Source organism: Magnolia sinica, chromosome 18, assembly GCF_029962835.1.
Source record: "Magnolia sinica isolate HGM2019 chromosome 18, MsV1, whole genome shotgun sequence".
NCBI classification, from domain to species: Eukaryota; Viridiplantae; Streptophyta; class Magnoliopsida; order Magnoliales; family Magnoliaceae; genus Magnolia; species Magnolia sinica.
In genome coordinates, this window is record NC_080590.1 from 5749555 (window position 1) to 5772611 (window position 23057).

The 23057-nt window shown below is 41.8% G+C and overlaps 1 protein-coding gene across 1 annotated transcript; it reads left to right on the forward strand.

The window, feature by feature from the left end:
- Positions 1–6439: 6439 nt before the first annotated feature.
- Positions 6440–12733, forward strand: LOC131232773 (peptide methionine sulfoxide reductase A1-like). Its single transcript, XM_058229248.1, has 2 exons — positions 6440–7079; positions 12299–12733. Exons 1-2 carry the CDS (start codon positions 6540–6542, stop codon positions 12548–12550), a joined length of 792 nt encoding a protein of 263 aa, XP_058085231.1. The 5' UTR covers positions 6440–6539; the 3' UTR covers positions 12551–12733.
- Positions 12734–23057: the final 10324 nt, after the last annotated feature.

A 23057-nucleotide genomic window follows, 5' to 3' on the forward strand; every position in this document is an offset into this window, starting at 1 on the left:
TTAAACAGATTGGTAATTCTCGTAATCTTACTGCTTTGTTACATGATCAAACAGATTGGTAATTCTTGTAATATTCATTTAGTCGTAGTTATGAATGAAAAATTAAGAGAATTGAATTCAGGTTCAAATGGAAGCTATGATTTTTGGGATCCTGATTTCTGAAATCTGATGATTATCGTTGTGCTTGCCGTTGCCATGAAACTCTCCCAGATTGGAAGATCTCAACCCTTTTGCTCAGCAGCCTACAATAGATGATTTAGAAAGAAAGAAAGAAAAAAAAAAACACAATTGACGCCATAGTTTGGAAAATGATTGGATGGCTAAGATCTTCTGATCTAGTAACTTTTGGGCATCCCTGTTGAGGTACGGCCAGCTGTTTTGATCGGTGAACCATGTGCCTCCTTTACAGACTCGGCATAAGAACACCATGTCCTGAGGCTTTGTACTTGATAATTCGCGGTGAATGCTTGGTTGCTTTGTGGGACGTGACTGACCAATGGTCTTGATCATGGGAATGTGGTTCGCACATGGCAGAATTGAAAACCTGACTATATATATATTCTTCAGGCCCAATGCTTGGCAATGGTCCGGGCTAGTGCCATCCGGGGCTGTCCCTAGCTTGGTAATTGGCCCAAAGCCTTGGCACTAGATGGCAGACCTGCCATATAAGTTGAAAGATACAAATGATCAAAGGTTTGAAATTTGTCTATCATAAGAATTTTTCAGGTATCCATCCATGACAAGTTCCATCATACGAATGGGTGTCTTTAAATCGTCCGTTCGTTTTGTATAATGGTGGACCACTTGATTAGACTAGGCCAATGGGCTGAGCCAGGTCATTCGTCCGTGGCCCAAGTTCAGCCTAGTCTGGACACCCGGCTGGGATTTCAAGATCGGACCCAGCCCTTTGACCCGACACATTGCTATACATCTCTTTAAAGGATCTGGTTTTGCCAACTACACTAACATAGAGGACGTGTCATCTTTATGATTTTGGCGGGTAAGGAGATTGATATGTGATAGGAAATAGCGTATGAGATTGAGATCCCTACCATTCATCGGGTGGACATGCGATACAAAATCCACGTTGCAAAAACCATAAGACTGATCATCAGGTGAGCCACGTGTATACTCTTGGTCATTATTCTCTAACATTCCTTTTTGTATGTGTACTCTCACATTTGTACCCTTAGTTCGCATTGACAGGCACACTGAGACTTAAGGCCCTAGTTGAGTCCACGTTGCCAAAGACCGGATTCTATGGTGGCGACTCGTTGGAGTCCACGTAACCGACGGATTAGATTGCGATAATGTTAGGAATGGGAACGAGCTCACTTGCATGAGATTACAACTCATCTTCGCAACATACACACCAACGCGACATACATGTGCGAGATCCAGTTCGTCCAATATCTGGGGCTAACTATAAAGATGGCCTGGCCTGAAGGTAGTCTACTCATCAGATAGGGACACATGTTCGATATACAGACTGTCTGGCAATTTTCCTTTGCTGCCCATTTTCTTTATACAGGCGCACCCTTTTGAAGAACTCCGGGGCAAGGCGTGCTCAGAAGAGCCGCATCCAATATATGGCCTGCTTCTTGCAATGAGACTGAGAGCGACATTTGCACTTGTTCCGCCAAGAAAAGCATCCATCTCATGTAAGTGAGTCCCTTCAACGAGCGTCTTAAGTTCCGGTATGTGCGGCCACGTCTTATGGCACTGATCCGGTCATACGTAATTATCTGGAGATGTCATCATTTAGCCATGGAACGCACCTAACCTAACGCAAGTGTCGTTTACGTAACTACAAGAGCCACATCCGATAAGTGGTAAGAGTCTCGCAAGTGTAACACGTGTGCACATGTTCCACTTGATCAATGAATTGCCTTCAATATAGATGGTCAAGATTGTTCACACAAAATAAATCTAATTAATTACAGCCTTTTGTTAGACAATCGTAGCAATCCCAACCATAGCTTAAAAAAAGAATATATTTTTAATCTCTATCTTAGGACATGTGGTCTAAGGCTCGTGAGACCGAAATGAGCATTAAAGACAATCACTAATATGACTATTGAAATCGATTATCATTTAGGTTTTAGCCCAAAGAGATGGTATCAAGGCCCCTCAACTATTATTATATTTGAAAATTAGATGGGTCTTGTTCATTCTCCAAAAGAAGTTTTTATGGAATTCCTATCCATCACAGTCTGAACTTATAGGTCACATTGATGGATTGACCATCCAAGGGTCTCAAGGCAATTATACATTTCATTTGGAAGCTTATAAATGAAGATAAATGGGAAATGAAATTTAAGGTAAATGAATTGGGAGTAAATAGCTTATTAAGGATCCCAAGGTAATTACAGGCACTCTAGGCACTAGAGTCTTTCCCCTTCTTCTTCTTCTTCTTCTTATTATTATTATTACTTGTTTATAATTTTCCTATTATATCTAAGATTAAAATAGATTTATTGTGTAAATATATTGTCATCATCGTTTGAGCCTGATGCTAACTAATTGGGTTCGTTAGTATTTATTCATTTCTCGTAGCATTTAGGATCCATACACTTTTTGAGAAGGTTCTGGCATGTGTTTTGGATTTCAAATCATTCCCGTTCATAATACAAGTTTGACACTACGCATCAACCTGACACTACCCTACTCCTTGATCCTGGCTGGGGATGGCCTACGAGCATAAATCTCCGGCCGGCCCTATGTAATAGACGATTCTATTACGTTGGTTGATTACATAATTTAATAATATATTACATACGTTGATTATGATCAATGCGTTATCGTGTACGTGTATATTTAAATTATATATTATTTTATAATAAATATTTTTATATTTTATTATTAGTAGTATTTTTTAGCAAGATTATCCACATACATCCTAATGTTTTCCCGAGAAAACTTTCTAAAATTTGAAAATCTCTTGAGAAACTGATAAATAGTAAAATTCCTGAGATTTATCAGTTTTCTAATATCAATTAGGCCTGCAGCTTACCATTGAAGTCAATTAAGGTGCATTGCATCTTCAAAAGTGGATCGGCGGATCACCTGTGATGTCAGCGCAGCAAGCAGGCGGATTGGCTGGTGAACCAAACACCACCGACCTGGCTGGTGTGAGTACGTGTCGGGCGAAGACGAGCGCTGTGCTCCATCTCCGAGTTATTCGGATGGGTCCAAAGGAGATCAAAGTGACATTGCCCACACAATGATGCATTTATTATATCCACACCGTTCATCCGTTTTTGGAGATCATTTTAGAGCGTGATCCCAAAAATGATTCATATCTAAATCTCAAGTAGACCACACAATAAATAAATGTGGGACAATGATTTTCAACGTTAAAACATTCGTAGGGCCCAACATAACGTTTATTTTACATCCAATTTGTTCATAAGGTCACACAAACCTGGACAAAAACTAAAAATAAATATCATATTGATCCCAAACTTCTTTAAATCCCATAAGGGTTTTGATGGTAGACGTTCAATCCCCCACTGCTTTGTACAGTGTGGTCCACATGAACTTGGATCTATCTTATTTTTTGGCTCAAGCCTTAATAGTAACTCGCCAAATGGATGGACGGTTTGGATATAATACATACCTCATGATGAGACCTACATAACTTGGTGGTGTGTGGTACACCAGCCAACCGACTTCCACTGCGGACAGTAGAGATCCGTCGACATCTGTGCATCCGGATTAGGCGGTGTTGCCAACACTGACCGTACCGTGGTGTGTGATGTGCTGGGCGTTGCAGGGCTCACGTTGAGGTATTTTTTTTATATTCACTTTGTCTATCCATTTTAAGACATGAACCTAAAAATGTAGAAGATCCAAAACTAAAGTGGATCACACGGGAGGAAATGGTGAGACAATTACTCAAAAAGTTTTTAATAATATACAATCAATCATCATTGTTTCCAGCAACGTGGCACACTGAGCTTCGGATATGCCCTATCTTTTACCTACTGCCCTTAAATGAGCTAGTAAAAAGGAGGGCGTGGACATAAAACACACACGTCAAGGTGGCCCCACAGCACCCAGCCCATCACACACTATTGTAGGGGTGGGTGCGGCTTCGGTGGATCCCATACTGTGGAGCCTACACCCTGATGTACATGGCTTATATACACAACGTCCATCGTTTCAGCAGCTTATTTTAGGGCATGATCAAAAGAATCGGATTCAAATCTTAAGTAAACCACAGCGCATAAATGTTTATATGTCATCCCATCCGCTGATAAGGTCACTGATACTGGGATGAAGAGGCCATACGAATATAAGTTTCATCCAAAACTTTTGTAGCTAGAGGTAAGTTTTATCAGTTGATTACCACCGTTTCTTTTACTATGGTCGACTTGAGATTTGGATGTGATTCACTTTTGAGATTATGCTCTAAAATGAGTTTTGAAAATTTTTCGATGGAGAACTGGCTTGTGTATTGAGTTACTCAGTACACTTTTATTGTATTGAGTAAACTCAGATGGGCCCACTATTAATGTATGTGGTTTATCCGCACTGTCCATATATTTCCCCACCTAATTTTAGCGGTTAAACCCAAAATGAAAGTATATCCAAAGCTTAAGTGGACCATACCACAGAAACGGTATGGGATAATGATTTCTACTGTTGAAACCTTCCTAGGGTACATAGTGATGTTTATTTGTCATCCAAGACTGTTAATAAGACCACAAAGACATGGGTGAAGAGAAAACACAAACATCAACTTGATTCAAAACTTTTATAGCCTCCAAAAAATTTTCAATGACAAAGGTTCAACCACGCTGTTTCCTGTGGTGTGGTACACTTGAGCTTTGGGTATGCTTATATTTTGGGCTCAAGCCTTAAAATTATCAGTTAAAATGGGTTAACAGATAGAATAAAATAAATAAATAAAGTAGACCCCACAGAGTTTACTCATGGGTACTACGTTTACTCAGTACGCAATCCGCTACCGCTGGATCGCGTGGATATTAGGAAGGAATATACCCACGGTCAGAGGTCCCACTACATCGGATCCACCGAAGCCCAATGCCCGCAACCAAGCCTCATCTACGTCGGAAGTGGATTGCGTAGTGAGTAACTCACTCCACTCAGCGTACAGAGTAAACTATTTGAGGTCGTCCATGATTTAAGTATCTGATCCGTTCTGTCCATTAATTTTATCAGATAATTTCAACTCCTCAATTTAAAAATTAAGCACTTATGATGTTCAAATGGACCACACCATAGGTAAGAGTTGAATTGAAAGTCTACCCTTGAAAATTTTTTGAGAGCCACATAAGTTTTGGATCAAGCTTATATTTGTGTTTTTCCTTCATCCATGTCTTTATGATCTTATTAAGAAGTTTGATGACAAATAAATATCACTATGGGGCCTAGAAAGGTTTCAACAGTGAAAATCATTATTCCCACTATTTCCTGTGGTATGATCCACTTGATCTTTGGATATGCTTCAATTTTGGGCTCAATCCCTTAAAATAGTTGAAAAAATGGATAGACAGTGTGAAATGATCACGTACATTCAAGATAGGCCCAACTGAGTTTACTCAGTACGATAAGAGCGTACTGAGTTACGCAATCCGATTTCATCCACGTCCGACATCCGGTACGCAGATTTCCTGCCTTGCCAAGTAAGTTCGCGCACTAGAAACTTAGGTAGGCCCACTGTGATGTTTGTGGGTAATCCACTCCTTACATATGCTTTATGAGTTCATTTGAATAATTGAGGCAAAAAATGAAAAGAATTCAAAACTCAAGTGGGCCACAATAAAGTAAAAGGTGGTTTGAAAATTCAATAGTTGAAACCTCCCTAGGGCCGACAATGACGTTTACATGACATCTATACCGTTCCCAACGTCATTCTTAATGAGATGAACTGAAATAAAAAATAGTAGCGTGATTCAAAACTTCTGTAGCCCCACAAAAATTTCAACCGTATAAGTTCAATCCTCACCTTTTTGGCCCACTTGAGTATTGGATCCGGTTCATTTTTTCCAGTGTTGCCTAAAATGATTTTAAAAAACGGATGGACGGATGGATTTTTCACAAACGTCTCGGTGGGCCCCACCTAAGTTTATAGGGCAGTAACTTCCCACGAAAGCCTTTAACAGTAAATCCCGTCCGGATGTTTTAACGGTAACAATCATTGCCCCACTGTTATTTGTGGTGTGAGCTTCGGATATGACTGGAAAAATGGATCATGCACTAAAATGATCTGGCCAAATGGATGAACGGTGTGGATATAATAAACACATCATTTTAGGGCCATTTAACTTTGATTTCCTTTGAACCGTTGGTACAACTCGGAGCTTGCACACGACACGTACCCACACCATCCAGGTCAGTAGTGTGTAATACACCAGCCAATCCGCTTGACGAACCAGCCAATGAAAATGAAATGAAGAGGCAAAGCTGGTTGAGCGGTAATAAGGTAGACCACCAATCTCTTCATTTGCATCCATCTCACGCTACAAAACCCAAAATAACTGAAATATAAAAATAAATAAAAAAGCAGCAAAATGCTACTCAGCCTCTCTGCTTCTCCTTCTTCTCGTTCTACTCTCATCATTTTCTCGCAATTCTCTCCGTTCTCTTCCTCTTTCCTCCCTCTCAAGAAATACCCCTTTAAGCCCTCCAACTTTCCCCATAATTACCAAAATCCCTCCCTCACCACCACCCCCATGAGCTGGCTCGGGAAGCTAGGGTTTGGCTTTGGGAACCGCTCCCCAACCGCCATGGACTCTTCTTCCTCCGCTGCCTCTTCCATCGCTCAGGGTCCTGACGACGACATCCCGGCGCCGGGCCAGCAGTTCGCGCAGTTCGGCGCCGGCTGCTTCTGGGGCGTTGAGCTCGCGTTCCAGAGAAATCCCGGCGTTACGAAGACGGAGGTCGGGTATACCCAGGGATTCTTGCATAATCCAACGTATAATGATGTCTGCTCGGGGACGACGAACCATTCGGAGGTCGTTCGGGTGCAGTTCGATCCCAAGGAGTGTAGCTACGACAATCTGCTTGATTTGTTCTGGGCACAGCACGATCCCACGATGCCCAATCGACAGGTAGCTGTCGCTTTCTTTATTTCTTTCTTTTTTATACTTACACTGATGGAGGCTGATGGTGGTGATGTTTTCTTTAGTTTTATGATTTACGCATATTTGGATGCTCAATTGAACTTAATTTTAATAGTTTTATTGAATTTAGTAGGAGTGACTGAAGTGGTTGTGGCGATATATTTGTTCGTTATAGTTGAAAAATGCCCATTTGCAATTCCTTGCATTCCAAGCTAGACCCCGTTGTAATTTCTTGGCTAGCCCCCTTTATGAATGGAGTTGGGGTAGCCTTCTTTGGTCATTTTCATTTCATAGAATTGAATAATTACAATTCAAATCAATTGGGCATCCTACTTGTAGCTATCTATGCCTATTTCTTAATTGGGAATAATTTCCTTGAATCGAATAATCGTGGATTAGGTAACTATTTCTGCCAAGAAGAAGAAGAAGTTTGGGAGGAAGAATGGGAAAGTTCCATCATGTTAATGATTGTTTGGGTAGTGGGTGTGTTTACTTAGGCTCAGCCAATGCCTGATGCTTGACTCAATTATTAATTGGGCAATTCAGGGCAAAAAGTCAATCTAGCCCATTTAGTAACCGAGAGTTTGATTTCAGGCCCATCCCGGCCACTAACATCATAAATGGTCCTGTTTTTGGGCTCGGGTTGGCTCTTAATAGAAAATCTTGCAAAACCCGGGCCCTAACCGTTTATTAATCAGCTTTGTATCCAGGCCTATACCAAATTATGGGCTTTTCTAACATGCCTGATCCTGATCCTTATTAGCCCAAAATGAAACTTGTCAGCCCAGTCTAACCTGTTGATGCTTGGCAGCACTGGTTTTCTGCATGGAAGGGAAGATGCTTCTTTGAAGCAAATGTGGTAAAAGGGTTGCGTGCAAACCACATTGGAATTGATGGGAGGAAAATCTTGGTTTCCAGGGAGGCATGGGGGTCCATTTCAATAGGCATGTAGCACATTACACGAAATGGTGTTAGAACTTAGAAGTCATAATGTGTCAATGGAGATACTTGAGAAGATTTGGTAGTGGAAGAGATTTTCCAAGCACTTCTGCTATGCGAGAGAACTTTTGCTGCAAAAGGAGGCCAAAGGAGCAATCTGTTGGAAATGGAAAGAATGTTTTGAATTTTCTCTCTTTATGGTTGAGGGTTTGAACAGAGAATATTTTGATACTTTGTGTAGCCACATGTTGTGGATTTTTCTAGATGATAGTGTATTATTGAATAAGGGATGTTGACAAAATGGTTTTGTTGTTGAAGATCATGATTCTTTCCATTGAGGTATGACTTGTTGGTTGTTTTTCTCCCTTCATAATGTGTATGATTGGGATTCTCTCTCTCTCTCTCTCTCTGTTTTTTTTCATTTGGATTTGTCCGAAAGGGAATAATTTATGGCCTCATCTTTTGGAAAATCCAGCCCATGTTTATTCTATCAGTTCAATAGTATTGAGAGAGATGATAAATCAAGTCTTCGTAAGGAATTTGGGGAGGTTTTTGCTCTATAGGACAGAGGAGCAGCTATCCCAGAAAACATTTTCAATGGAAATCCATGATGGCTAGGAAATGGAATGCTTGGTGTTTGAACATAGCATGCCAAAATTTGATTCTAAATTTGAAAGCTTAAAATGCTCTCCTTCTACGTTCAATCCCATTGCATGCTTTGAGATAGTTGCCCTCCACTTGTCCCAACCAAATGGAAGCAGGAATTCTAAATTCCAAGTTGCATGAACTGGAACCAGGTCTGGCGCGAGTGTGCATGGATGATTAATTTTATAATGGTAGTAGGGCTGTCAATGGGTCAGGTTCAAGTCGGTTCCTATAGTACCCAATACCCCGGACTATCCGGGTTCGGTTCCTTCCGGGTCTAGATCTCATTCTTAAAGACCCAGACCCTGATCTGATCAGGTCCAAGTACCCAGCAGGTACCCATATGGTCTTTAGTTCTAGGTTTCTAGTTGGTTTGGATCGAATAAGAGAATTTACATGGTCAGGCCTACTTGATAGATGACTTTAGATCACACACGCATGTGTCTTTGACACATGTGTGGTGTGTAAATGGGCTCCCTTACATACCCATGGCTTGGGAAGCCTTATTCCATTGCTATAATAAATAATACATATTAAAATACGTATAATATTATCATCAAAACTAAGTAGACTCGATGCTACCCGATTTTAACTAGGTCTCAATCAATGGACCCAACCAGAACATGAGTGGATCCGAATTTAACTGGGTCCCAAAAGCCGAGATCTGAATCCAAACCGTTTACCTGTTGGGTCCAAAAAATGGGACCCTGACCTGTTAAAATTGGTTTGGGTCAACCCTAAATAGCAAGAAGAGGTAGCGTGGATTAATGATGTGATACATCGACTCAGTTTTGGGTACGGACGAATTGAGTCTCTCTCTGTAACATGTATTTTGTCTGACCTAGTCGGACTGATTCCAGATGAGTTGGAATGAATAGTACCGATTTCTGTCACCTGATGAGTTGTGCTTCGAAACCATGTTTTCATTCCTTGAGCAGTAGGGTCTTGGAAGAGAATTGTGAAATATTTTTTTAAAAATCTTAAAATATTTTGAGTGGGATTTTTACACCCATTCGCTCAGTTTGACCTTTTTCATCTTCTTGCTTCCAGTAATACAATAGTAAAAAGAAAAGGTGGTTGTAAATGGTGGCTCCCCTTTTGATGTACATATTATGGTAATTTTACTCGTATAGATATCTTCTCTACAATGTGTAATGTGAGTAGATATGGACAATTTTATCCTGCCAGTTAGTCTTTGTCTAATTGTATTTAGGTGATGGAGTTGTATCGCTCTACTTCTAAGACTCCAGGATTATGTATAAGACTCGAGGATGGAACACGTGGAACTCACCCTTGATTTTTTATGGGCCCACTGTGATGTGTACGGCAAATCCACTCTAACCATTACATGTGCCATCCCGTGTCAGGCCAGGGCGGAAAAAAAAGAGGCGCTATAGACTGTGGTCCACGTGATGAGTTGGTTGACCTGAATTCTGGGATATAATATATGCTTGTTCTGGTCACCTTATAGACTGCTTGGATTTCGCATGTCTGCCATACTGGCACATGCACTGGCATGTAATTGCCTTCTCTGTAGAGGGTTGTTGCCCAATTTTCGGAACTGAAAACACATTTAAACTGAAGAAATGTGTGGGCCATATATGATTGGTACCACAGGCCACGAACTGAAAACACATTTAAACTGAAGAAATGTGTGGGCCATGTATCTTTGGTACCACAGGCCACATATCGCTAATTGATCCTTAGATGAGTACCCCATCATTACAGTACATATAGGTATGCATTTGTTGGGTTAATGTGTTGCATCCATCTTTGGTACTCACCTCAAGAATGGGATGTGCAACAGACCCAAGTAGCTAAACAGGTCAATGCCTCCATAATGTGGGCCATATGTGCATAAAAACTTGGATGGTGAAGAGAAATAAATCGACAACTCTGAAGCAAACTGAACCCAACCCATAGCCAAGGTCTGACAACAGGTGGGTAACCAATAGGTATGTGGACCTAGCCAGTTCCACATGGGATCTCGAACATAGAACCTGGACCCAGTGGGACTCAACCCGAGAGGACCTATGATGTAGGACATGAAATTCAAGTATGATGTGCAAGATGGTCAGGCTTTAGATCACGTTAGTTCAGAAACAATTACACAAAATTCCATATCCCACACAAAAGTTCAAGCATTCAATCAAGGGGAATCTTATGCGGATCCAGGCCTACACATGTTAGGGCCGGATCAATCAAAATTATAAACCAAACAATAATCAAAGGAGGGTAAATTCATCTACACATGCATAGAAATAATTCCCCAATCCAAGGGATTCACAGATTTTAATTTGGGGAACCCTAAAGTTGAAGAAAGGGCATAAAAGTGGGGATTTGAGTAATTTAGGGTTAGGGTTAGGGATTTGGGATGAAAGAGAGGAGAGAGACGAACCAGAGGCGCGTCACACGCGTGGACAGCGGTGAAGGCCCAGACGCACGTGCATTGGAGGTGTCCCGCACGTGTGTGGGGCCTACAAATTAGAAAACGGCCAGCTTGGCCCCGGTCGGACAGGGATGGGCCACAAAACCTACAAATTTCAGCCTGATCTGATACACGGTCTGTGCGTGGTGCTTCGTCGAAGTTTCAGCCTTCCTGCAGGGCCAGATTCTGAAAATCTACTGTAGAGAGGAAAACGGCTGCAATAGAGGATGGATTTGAAGCGTAGATGATTGTAGGAGAAGAGAAATATAGATGGTAGAAGGTGGGGGATATTGATGGTAGGAGATGGGGGCGAATCGGGATGGGTGTGGCTTCGCACCACAGTAGTTAGCCCTTCGAAGAAGAGAGGGCTTTGCATCCAATTATACTTTCACAACTCAGAAAGGAGTAGGATAACGCAGAAATTTTATTCAATCTTCTATGAGAAAAAAAGACTACAAGGGGTGTCTATTTATAATAAAACCCTATACTCCAAAAACTCGCACTATACCATGTGCGCAACCCATTACTTGGAGACGAAGTAATAAAAAATAACAACTAATCAAAGCAATCAAAACTATCCATGATATTCCTAATAACAATAATAAGAAAAACCCAAAGTACTAGATTAATTATAATAGTGGGTCACGATCATGAGAACTCATGGTAGGATTCACATAACTATCGGGTCTATTCCAATGAACCAAAATGCAGTCCTCTAACTAGGAGGCCCTCCCTGGATGTCGTCATCGATCCAGATCGATGGTGGGGCCTTCCTCCTCCTTACGTACGTGCGTGTGCGCGTGATGTCCCCATCAACCTAGGCCGGATTTGTCGGGGTATGGAATCTGACACAAACCCAACCCATTGACAGCGCTACGTCTAAGGATATCAGTAAAAAAGGTGAGCTACAGTTGTAATCTATAATTCAAAAATCACATGCAGTAGACTATTCTGTTTGTCACTTTTCTTTAATGGCCCCCACTGAATATTTGACCATTTACCAGTCTCCCTATGCACTTAAGTAGCTAATGATTCACTCTCTAGCATGGTGTGAGGGCCTCCAAGCCAGGTTGATTGTGAAGTGTTGGGCTCAAGTTTTTACGTGCACTGCATCATAGATTTTGGCTACATGAACCTACCTTGGCTATTCGAGTTCCAATGGCTGGAATTTTTTTCCTCCTGTGATTCCTTGCAGGGAAATGATGTGGGAACACAGTACAGGTCAGGAATATACTTCTACACTCCTGAGCAGGAAAAGGCGGCTAGGGAGTCCCTGGAGAGGCAGCAGAAGCTCTTGGACAGGAAGATTGTTACTGAGATTCTGCCTGCAAAGAAGTTCTACAGAGCAGAGGAGTATCATCAGCAGTATCTTGCAAAAGGGGGGCGCTTTGGTTTCAAACAGTCTGCAGAGAAAGGGTGCAATGATCCAATCAGATGCTATGGTTGAATTAATAATTTTTCAGATAAACGTACAACGCAGTTTTTATCACAAGTTGGACAAGGGTCTGTGCATTCTCTTCCCTCAAACGAGTAGTCTATGCTGTCATTTTACATAGTAAAATATTGCCGGTTGTATGTTGCTTCTAAACATGCCGTATATGCAGTATTTATGTGCATGATGTTGGTTTTATTGTTCCTGTTCACGCATACGATGCATGACCTGAGCTTGCTGCAGATATTGGATACTGATTGTCTTGGTTCCTATGCAATTTGGGTTCATCAGGTCTGATAGGTCTGTTGCACTCCTGTTTTGCTTGTTCTGAAGCTCTGTATGAAATAGAGCCTGCCTTACTACGCAGTGAATTGCATTGTTAGTGTCTGCTCTTGCTTGTTTGTGGTCTCATTTTCTTTTCGTCAATGCAGGCGTGGGATGAAGTCTGCCTTCCCTCTTCTTTAAGGAATCAAAGGGAGCAGATGTTTTCAAGAATTACATTTAAAAAAAAAGTGTTTTCAAGAATTACATTTTCAAGTTTCCAGCTGAAGGTTGCTTCGAGGGCACGTGTGTGAGGTCTGGGATGTTGATGAGATGGCCCCACTGTTGTACCCTTGCCTAAAGTCAGGCTGGTCTGATCATTAGGTGAGCCAAACTCAAGCATTTAACGTGGACAGTTGGTCAATTGATTAGCAGTCTTTCACACGCACCTACCACCTGATGAGCTGAGCAGATTGGCTTTAGACTTTTGGGCCAGGCCACATTCCCTGTGGTTAGGGTCGACCCAATGAATGGCCACCTTGCACAAGTGCAAATCTAATCCTACTGGCACAAGTAGGTTGAGGACTCCATTGGTAACTTTTTTTTTTTCAGGCCGGGCTTCATTCACAACCTTGGTGTGTACATGGATTGTGTAGTGAGGTGCTCACCACCCTTTACGTCAGGTGAGCACCTTACTGCACAATCTGTTTGCATGCAACCTCCAGAGTGACGTTTCAGCTGTAAGCTGCCTTTTAAAAGTCAAACCAGGGGTTATTATCTGCGTTATGATGCCCTTTGCAAAACCCTGTTTTCCAATCCCACTCGCAAAATTGGCCCTAAAAGGCTGACTTGACAAATGAATAGACTGAAAGAAAAAAAGAAAGCTTAAAACTCGCTTTTGTGCAGCGTCCAGACAGACCCTAAGGCCTCGAAGCCCCTTTCGAGGGTGCGTACAAATGGGCCCTCGTGCTATCTGCCAAAGCAAAACCGAGAGAGGAAGGCCCCCTAGGAGTCCACCCTTGACCCTCAGAAGTGCAGCACACCGCCTTTGGGCTGAGCCCTCTGTAGGGTTTTGATCTGAAATTGGACTTAGAGCTTTGATCACTCAACCCTTTCCATTAAGGGCCAGCGATGGCCCCACCCTGCAGGGCTAGGGCCTTTTTACCTAGATTGGCACTAGGGCTCATGGGATTAGGGCTGGACTAGGGCCAACCCTGTCCCAGATAGCCAGGCCCATTGCTACCCCTAATATGGGGTCAAGCGACACTTTTCTGTAGGGCGTTTGAAAGATGAATGAATAACTATATGATCCTTGGCCTATGAATGCTGTTTTGCATGCTAGTGTGGGTTTTCAGTTTGTGCTTGTCACCAGTGGGACCCATTATTTAATTGACCTGTGCCGTTGATGTGGTGGGTCCTATCTAGGATAGAGCATGGAGGCCACCACACGAGAGGCTAGATTGATAGTTACATCGAAGATATTTTTAGTGAATGATCTCATTCGCTGTGGAGCCCAGAAGGTCGTCAGTGGTTTGAGTCACGTAAACCATGGGCCAACCAGAAAACCCTATTATACAGTGTTTGTGTGTGTTTCTAATTTCAAATAACCTTAAAAGGAAAGAAAGAAAAGAAGAAGAAGAAGAAGAAGAAGAAGAAGCTAATGCTCCCCTCTGATATTTACCACTCCCGTTTTAGGATATTAACCCAAAAATTAAATAGATTCAAGACTCAAGTGGGCCAGAACGCAAGAAATAGTGAGAATTGAGATGACCACCATGGAAACCCTTCTAAGCCTCACAAACGTTTTGAACAAGATAGAATTCGTGTTTTCCATTCATCATGGTGGGAGTCAATTCATGAACAAGTTGGATGGCATGCAAACATTACAATGGCCCTAGGAAGACTTTACTAGTGGTTGTTTCCATCCTTCCTATTTCCGGTGTTTTGGCTTACTTGATTTTTAGATCTACTTAATTTATGGCCTCATGTCCTTGCCATAAGCTGGCAAAGCTAATAGACAGAGTAAATGTTATACAGATATCTGTGGTGCCCAGAAAGTTTTTGTTTGCAGGAAACTCTAGTCCAAAGAAGAAGATGTGAGAAGGGTGAGAAATGAAGATGGTTAGTTATTTAGTGCTATGGTTGCATATAACATCTGTTAGATTTTGGTTCATGATACATCTTTTGTTTTGTTTTGTTTTTTTTTTTTTTTAAATTTTTTTTTTTTTTTAACATACACACTCACGTTACACTAAGATTTCACTGCAATGAGTATTTGAATTCATGATCTTGAGTTGGAATTGATTGTATTCACTTATATAATCTTCAAGTAATTTCTAAAAGCCTGCTGCCATTATTGTTACATTGTCAAAATATCACAGTTTTCCTAAACGTAGATTTGGAGTTTGAATTCAGGAAAGAGATCTGAGCAAGAAAGATTTGATAATTTTGCATGCCTATGTAGATGGCCATACACACCCATATATCGATGCATGTGGAAATATGAAACGCTTGTGAGATCTGAGCTTTCCATGAGGTTAGAAATAATGCTTAGATCTTCTAACTAAATTAATTAGATAATTTCAATCTTTAAGTGAGCCACAATATGAAAAATAAATATAGGGTTAAAATTCTTATTTACTAGCTATTGAATAGTTTTGATATATTGTAGCTTACTTGAGTTGTCAAATGGCCCCATTTTTATGACAGAAGATCTAAGCTGTATAGCTCATGTGATGTAAACATCAGATCTCACGTGTCAAATTATGATCACATGGGCCCATACATGGATGTGTGAGGCTCTCACACGTGTGTGAAATTAGCAGAACCATGTTACACCTACACTTTCGATTATAGGATTGTATATTGTGAAGTCACTGAATCCTTCTAAAAGTTAGAAATGTATAATAGCCGTTGCATTAGCATGCACAAAAAATCCCATGTCGAGAAATTAAAAAGAGCTAGCTCCCGTTCCATGGACCATAGTTAACGTAGATCTAATGCCTACCAGTGTTATCGTATCATCATCTTTATGTTATAGTCCGTTGATTTGGAGGCCCACCAGGTCAACACTTCTGATTAACCTAAACATTGCCACACGTGAGGTGAAGATTACAAAGAGACATGGCCTTGTCTTCAAAACGCTGGCGAGCGGCATGCCTCTCCCATTTAAATAGCTATTTGAAGCCGGATCTTTTACCATGTTGGTGTATGGCATCTGATCCATCCATAGGGTCGCCAGACCATGAAAGTGGGTGGCCAAAAATCAGATCGACTCGACCAACATGTGGCACACACAACATGATTTTGGAGGTTTTTGGGCGGTTGTCAATTATTTTCTCTATCATTGGCCCACCTGATAATCATATAGGCTTGATTTTTTGAAACCCCAACAACATATGGTGAGCCTCACATGATGCATAGGTTTGATTGTATAACAACAAGACAGGGGCCGCACTGTAGAAAACAATGGACAAGAATTGGATGTAATGAAAAAGTCAAAAGTGGGCCACACAAGCAATAGTGAGAGTGGGGTGTGGATTAGGTGAGTTCAGGGTAACATCTTAGTGGGTGAATCCTGGACCACTTGAGGCACACCTCGATGCATGTGTTGTATATATCCACGGTATACATCCCTTTTTACTGTGCTGTAGAAAACAATGGACATAGATTGAATGCTATGACAAAGTCAAAAATGGGCCACACAAGCAATAGTGAGAGTGGGACGTGGATTAGGTGAGCTTGATGTAACAGCTTAGTAGGTGAGTCCTTAGACTGTGGGGCCCACTTTGATGTATACGATGTACATCCATTTATTTTGCCACCTCATTCTAAGGCATGGGACAAAAAAATAAAGCAGTCCAAGTCTCTGGTGCACTGCGCCTTAAGAAAAGTGGCGATTAGCCATTAAAAACTCTCCACGGGATCCAAAAGTTTTAGATGAAGCTGATATTCGTATTTTTCCTTCATTTAAGGCCGGTGTGACCTTCGGATGGCAGAAACATTACGGTAAGTTTTAAATGTTGAGCGCTCATTGAAAACTATTTCCTTGGTGTGGTTCACCTGAAATATTTATCTGCCTCATTTTAGAACCATGCTCTAAACTGAGTTGACAAAAAGGATGAACGGAATGGATATAAAACATGTACATTGAGTTGGGCCCCACGGCCCCGGACGCGAGAAATTGCTTCCATCTCTATGGCGGCACAGTGACCGAGAAAAATATGCTACACGTTTTTCTCAACTATACTCGCTAGTGTACTTACATGTTAATATGGAAGATCCAGGCCGCTCGATAGAGTGGGTCCCACCATGTAATTCCAAACTCCTGGTCCCATGGCCATGCAAATAATTTGAATATTGACCGTTGGTCAAATCTTTTTTAGGTATTCATCGTTTGTACACATGCCTCCCAACAAATTATCAAACAGCCTAATTCTTGTCCCAGCTGAACCACCAGTTGGGGACCACCTAATGGACTGGTCAGATCTACCTTTTTCCCGTGGTGGCGAGTGCACTTACAGTCAAACCTGCAATTTCCCCTTTCCCAAGCCAAGAGAAGAAAGTGGTGTACCTTTTCAAAAAGATCGAATCCCCACTATAAAACCTTTTCCCTTAGATTAAAAATAAAAAATAAAAATCATGAGCCCATGTCATGTGGTTTTCTCTTTATAAAATCCTACCTCCTGTCATTTTAATTAATATATCCCTACCCGTTCCAAGCAACAAATCTAGGTTTAGTTGGACCATCCAACATTGATACGAGGGTCCCTTTGCTTCTTTATTAGGGTAGGTATTATTTCTTTCTTTCTTTTTTAATGAATTTTGTTAATTCCACGCATGTGTGAAGCCTAACTGACCAAGCACAAGCACATGTGCCCATAACAAACACGTGTGTGATATCTAAGCTTTCCATCTGGTTAATTAGAAATAGTGCTTAGATCTTCTTCCATGAAAAATAATCAGTTTCACTCCTTAAGTGAGCCACAATATAAAAAGTAAACCGGCTGTTAAAACGACATTTTCACTGTTTTTTTTATTTTTTTTGCCAGGAGATTCAAATAATGTACCCTACCTGATGGAAAGCTGAGATTTCACACATGCTTTCCATGTTGCCGTATGTGCCTAACTGTTTATGGGTAGAATCCTAAGCGCGTGTGAAATTAGCAAGCCTTCTTTTTCCTTTAATCTTTTTAGACACATCCATGATCGAGAAAATCCTTATTATAAACGACTAAACTTCAATGATAGTCCACCACCAATTTTGAAAATGGTAGTTACTCATTCTCCTGCATATCTCTCACATACTGCTATCAAGACCACTCAAAGTGTGGGGCTAATTTGTGAATGGACCATATCTCTAAATCACACAGATCAAGAAATCCTTACCATCCAATCAATGGATATCAGAAGAACAGTTAAACATAAAATAGTGAGTAATCCAAAGTACGTAATCAGATGGTTACTACATGTTATTCTAGTTTGGGTTATGCTCCCTCCACGATTAGCTCGGAGACTTCGGCTGTGAAACCACAGATGGGAAGTCCCTGCCATTTTTATAAATAGTGTTAAACTATTATAATAGCCTTGGCATATTAAAAAGATCATGGCCGACGTGTAACAATGCTCGGCTTCGTTGGATTGTTGTAAGTTGCAACTAAAAATATTTATTAAATGAATTTCTTAGACCCAAATCCTCTGCCAGGTGACTTGTGCCATCTTGGATACCACACTTTCAAATCTCTAGGGATGTATTTATGAGAGGAGATCCAGTCCTTCCATATTGTATATTATACACGTGGAGCTTTTATAAGATGATCCGAACCGTACATCCTGTGGACCCTGCCATCAATTATCCACCAAAGAAAATCTACCTTGATCGGCTATTCTGATCATCCAATATCTCAATTTTTCTCAACGAATGTGATTATAATTGAATTTTGTCTTTTAGTGCCCATTTGTACGGACTACCCCGTGGACCGTTATTGGATTTACTGATGGACAGTTGTGATCTCATCCATGTATGCTATGTGCGCGGCAACGACGTGGATGCATGCAGCTTCACGTGTATTTATTATATTTATTTGTTTATTTCTTCTGCAGCTGTTGCTTTATCACGAGTTGGTTGGCATATAGATAAACATGGTGGGCCCCACCTAGAAAATAATAGACAACCAGTCAAAAAAAAAAAACAAAATAATGGTGTGTCACCTCTGATAGTTGTATCGACCTAATTTTGGGAGCGTGGAGCTTTTATGGTGGGGTAACCATGGTGGGCCCATGTGCAACACTTGTAGAACAAGCTTATTATCAAAAGAACTGATATCTGGGACTACTAATCCTGGAAGAAGAAAGGAAGAGACCGTGGGAAATTATCAGGTACAACCGTTGTAATCGTACAGCCATTTTTCAATCCGGTCAAAGATGTTGCGCTTATGGCATCTAATCCATGCAAAAAGGAACGCTACATCAAGATGATCAACTGTTATGAAAATAAGGCCAGTCCACTCATTTGGTGGCCCCACTGTTATACCGAGTCATTCCATTTCCGTGGGCTGTCCGCATATGTTTGCGTTGTGGCTTGCTGGATGAGTCATATATATTAGCATCAAGTGATCAAAATGGTGTGTTGCACCTTTTGGATGGACCACTGGATACGAAAGATATGATCAGTTAGTGGGAATAAAAAAGAATAACCAGATCATACACATGTCACCCTCTGCTGTTCGCCGTTCGAACCCTTGACCTCATGTAGAAACTCTTATGACTTAGCCAATGTGGCATGGCAACCCCTGCACATCTACACCTTGTTATACTCAAGGGCCAGCGTGGTTAGCCTTGTATTTTCATTCATTAGCCTTGTATCTTCCTTCTCAGCTACACTTTCTCACACTCAAGGGCTGTTTGGTTAGCTATGAATGCATGCCATAGATGGTAAATATGTAATCAATGATAAGTGCCGACTGTTTCGGTATTTCGCCTCGGAATTCAATTATAACTCAATTTGTAACGTTTAATTTTCAGTTAGTTTTGATCGGAAGCTCTCTCTCTCTCTCCACCATTGTAGCTTTTGCTCCGTTAGGTTATCCTGTTAGGTCACGTTATCACGAACCTCTGACGACTGCTAAACGAATGAATGGATTAAGGGGAAAAAGATATGAGAGGTGGTGGCCGGATTATGGCTCAGCACGTTCATGATCGCTAAGGCAATGTAATGGATGTCATTGTGACACGCAAAGAACAAGCCACTCCTCGTGTGTGGCCCACTTAATGGAAGCATCCCATGTGAGTTCCCTCATGGAAACGTACTTTCCATGTAATTTATGAAAGTTGGTCAGTGAAAAGGAGACATGCAGGCCATCACTCGTGCCCTCTTCTTTTGGCGCCTCTCTTTCAAACCGTCGAAAATCCATACGCGCGTGTAAGAAAAGTTGTTCCGAGGACGTGATTCCCTTCAACAGTCGTCGTGGGCAGGTCGAGCAAAGAAAGGTTCTTCGAACCACCACGATGTGTGTGACATCCACTCCGTCCTTCATTTTAGCCAGCTCTTGTTGGAAGGTCACCTAAAAAAAAAATAAAGCGGACCCAAAAGTTTGGATAGGCCCTTGAATGTGGGTGGAGTAGGTGAGGCGAGGGTAACAGCTGATTGGGTGAGGCCCTGACCTTGGGCGTACCTTGATGTATGTGTTGTATATCCACACCGTCTATCAGCTTTTACATCTCATTTTAGAGGGTGCTCTCAAAAAGGTGAAGCAGATCCAAATCTCAGGTGGACCACACCACAAGAAACACTGTTCATTGAACGCCCACCATTATAAATTTTTTTAAGGCCCATTGTACTGTTTATTTGCTATCCAACCAATTGATAAGGTCACACACGTGGTTGAAGGGAAAAAAGGAATATTAGCTTGATCCAAAACTTTTGTGTCCACTGAAAAGCTTTTAACGGTGGGCATTCAATACCTTCCATGTGGTCCACTTGAGATGTGGATCTTCTTCATTTTTTGGACCATGCCCTGAATTGAGCTGGAAAAACTGGTGAGCGGCGTGAATATACACACATATATCAAGGTGGGCCCCACGAGGCTTCACGTACTAAGCTGTCACGTGGGCCTCACCTAATCCGCTCCCTCTTCACCATCTTGGTGGGATCTACATCCACCTTATGAAAGGGGTTTGATGACACATAAATGTCATTGAAAGCTGCCATGGCCCATGAATAGTCATCTCAAGGGTGGGTGTACCCATTCCCACTATTCCCTGTAGTGGGGTCCACCGTGATGTTTTAAGGACATTGAATCCGGCCATTATGTCCGCTCGTAAGCTGTTCTTACGCGCAAAAATCCAGCAATCCCAACTCAGGTGGGCCACGCTATAGGGAACAGATGAGACGGGACGCCCATTAAGAAAACCTTTCATTTTGTATGCGGGCCCACTGTGTTTTCTATATGCCATATGATCCATTCAAGAGATGCATCCAACCAGCATGAACGAACACTCAAGAAAAATCAGGTCATTCCAGAACTCGGGTGGGCCACAATACGAAAGTTTAATGGTTCTAAGAATGATGTTGCATTGTGTGGTCTACCTAGGTTTTGGATTGGCATGATTCCGAAATTACAAGTAGATCATTAGGAGACTCACATGATGAATGGATTGGATGTCATTAAAACACAGTGAAGTTTATCTTATAACGTTTTGTATTGGAACCGACCTCTTGAAATCTGTCTCCAGGCGAAAGGCTTTCGCAGGAAGCTCCTGCGATGGAAACCTAGGTGGGGCCCACCGTGATGTCTGTAAGAAATCTTCCCGTCCATCCGTTTTATGAGCTCATTTTAGGAGTCTAGACCAAAAATGAGGAGGATCCAAGACTCAAGTGGGCCGCACTAAAGGAAAAGGTGGGTAGGGAAATTCCTACCGTTGAAACCTCCTTGGGGGTTAACAGTCATGTTTACATGCCATCCATACCGTTAATAACATCATTTATACTGAGATGAACTGAAAGCACAAATATTAACCTGATTCAAAACTTCTGTGGTCCACCAATATTTCAACTATGGATGTTCAATCCTCACGTTTCGGGCCATTTGAGGATTGGATCCTGTTCATTTTTGGCTCTATGACCTAAAATGATCTCAAAAAACGGATGGACGGAGTGGATTAATTACAAACATCACGTTGGGCCCACTTAGGTTTCCAGCGCAGGAACTTCGTGCCAAAGGCTTTGGCAGGAATTCCGCGTCCATTTAAAACGCCAGGCCATTGTAGTTCATGCGTCGGGTGGGGGCATGGATAACATGCATTGACCGGCAAATAGGAGAAGTTGGCGGTCGGAGAAGAGACGACCAACGGTCTATATTAGATGTGTACCTGTGGCGCCCACCTGATGAGTGATGACTGAACCTCTTGACTCTATGATCGGATGAATTTTTACTACTAAAATTCACCTTTGTTTTGGTGGACCATGCTTAGATTACACACGTGCTGACATGTGAGCTAATCTGAAGGAGCAGATCAGGTGGGACCCAGATCCACCTAGGGGGGTGGGAACCTTGAATTTGGGGCTCACTTTGATGTATGTGACTACATCCATGCTGTCCATTCGTATTGAAATCTCATTTTAAGGCATGATCTGAAAAATGAAGCAGATCCAAATCTCAAGTGGACCACAATACAGGAAAGAGTGGTAATCGATCATTAAAAACTTCCTGTAGGCCACCAAATTTTTGGATCAACTGATATTTGTGTGGTCTCTTCAACCAGATCTTTGTGACCTTACCAACAGGTTCGATGGCAAATAAACATTCCAGTAGCCCATGAAGTTTTTAATGATAGGGATTCAATCACTACTGTTTCCTGTGGGATGGTCCACAAAAGATTTGGATCTGTTTCATTTTTGGTATCATACCCTAAAATGAGTTTTCAAAACGGTTGGATGGTGTGGATTTAAGGCACATACATCACTACAAGGCACATGCATCACTATGAGCCTCCACAGTCCTGAGTCCCACCCACCTTGGTTGATCCGGGATCTCACCTAATCCACTTCCTAATCTTTTTTTTTTTTTTACACACGCACACACACACCCCACACACACGCCGTGGGATTTCACCACTGGTGGGTACTGGAACCCTTGACCCGGTGTTGAAACTCCTGGGAGTCTACCACCCGGGGTAAGAGTAAGGACCCATCCACTCCCTAATCTGAGGCCGCATCACGCTAGATTCCTTTCACCTAACTGTCAAGATGAGGCTGGTCACT

Coding starts and splice junctions, on each gene's coding strand:
- LOC131232773 (XM_058229248.1), top strand. CDS start 6,540: ATGCTACTCAGCCTCTCTGCTTCTCCTTCTTCTCGTTCTACTCTCATC. Junction 7,080..12,298: donor CCACGATGCCCAATCGACAG/GTAGCTGTCGCT, acceptor GATTCCTTGCAG/GGAAATGATGTGGGAACACA.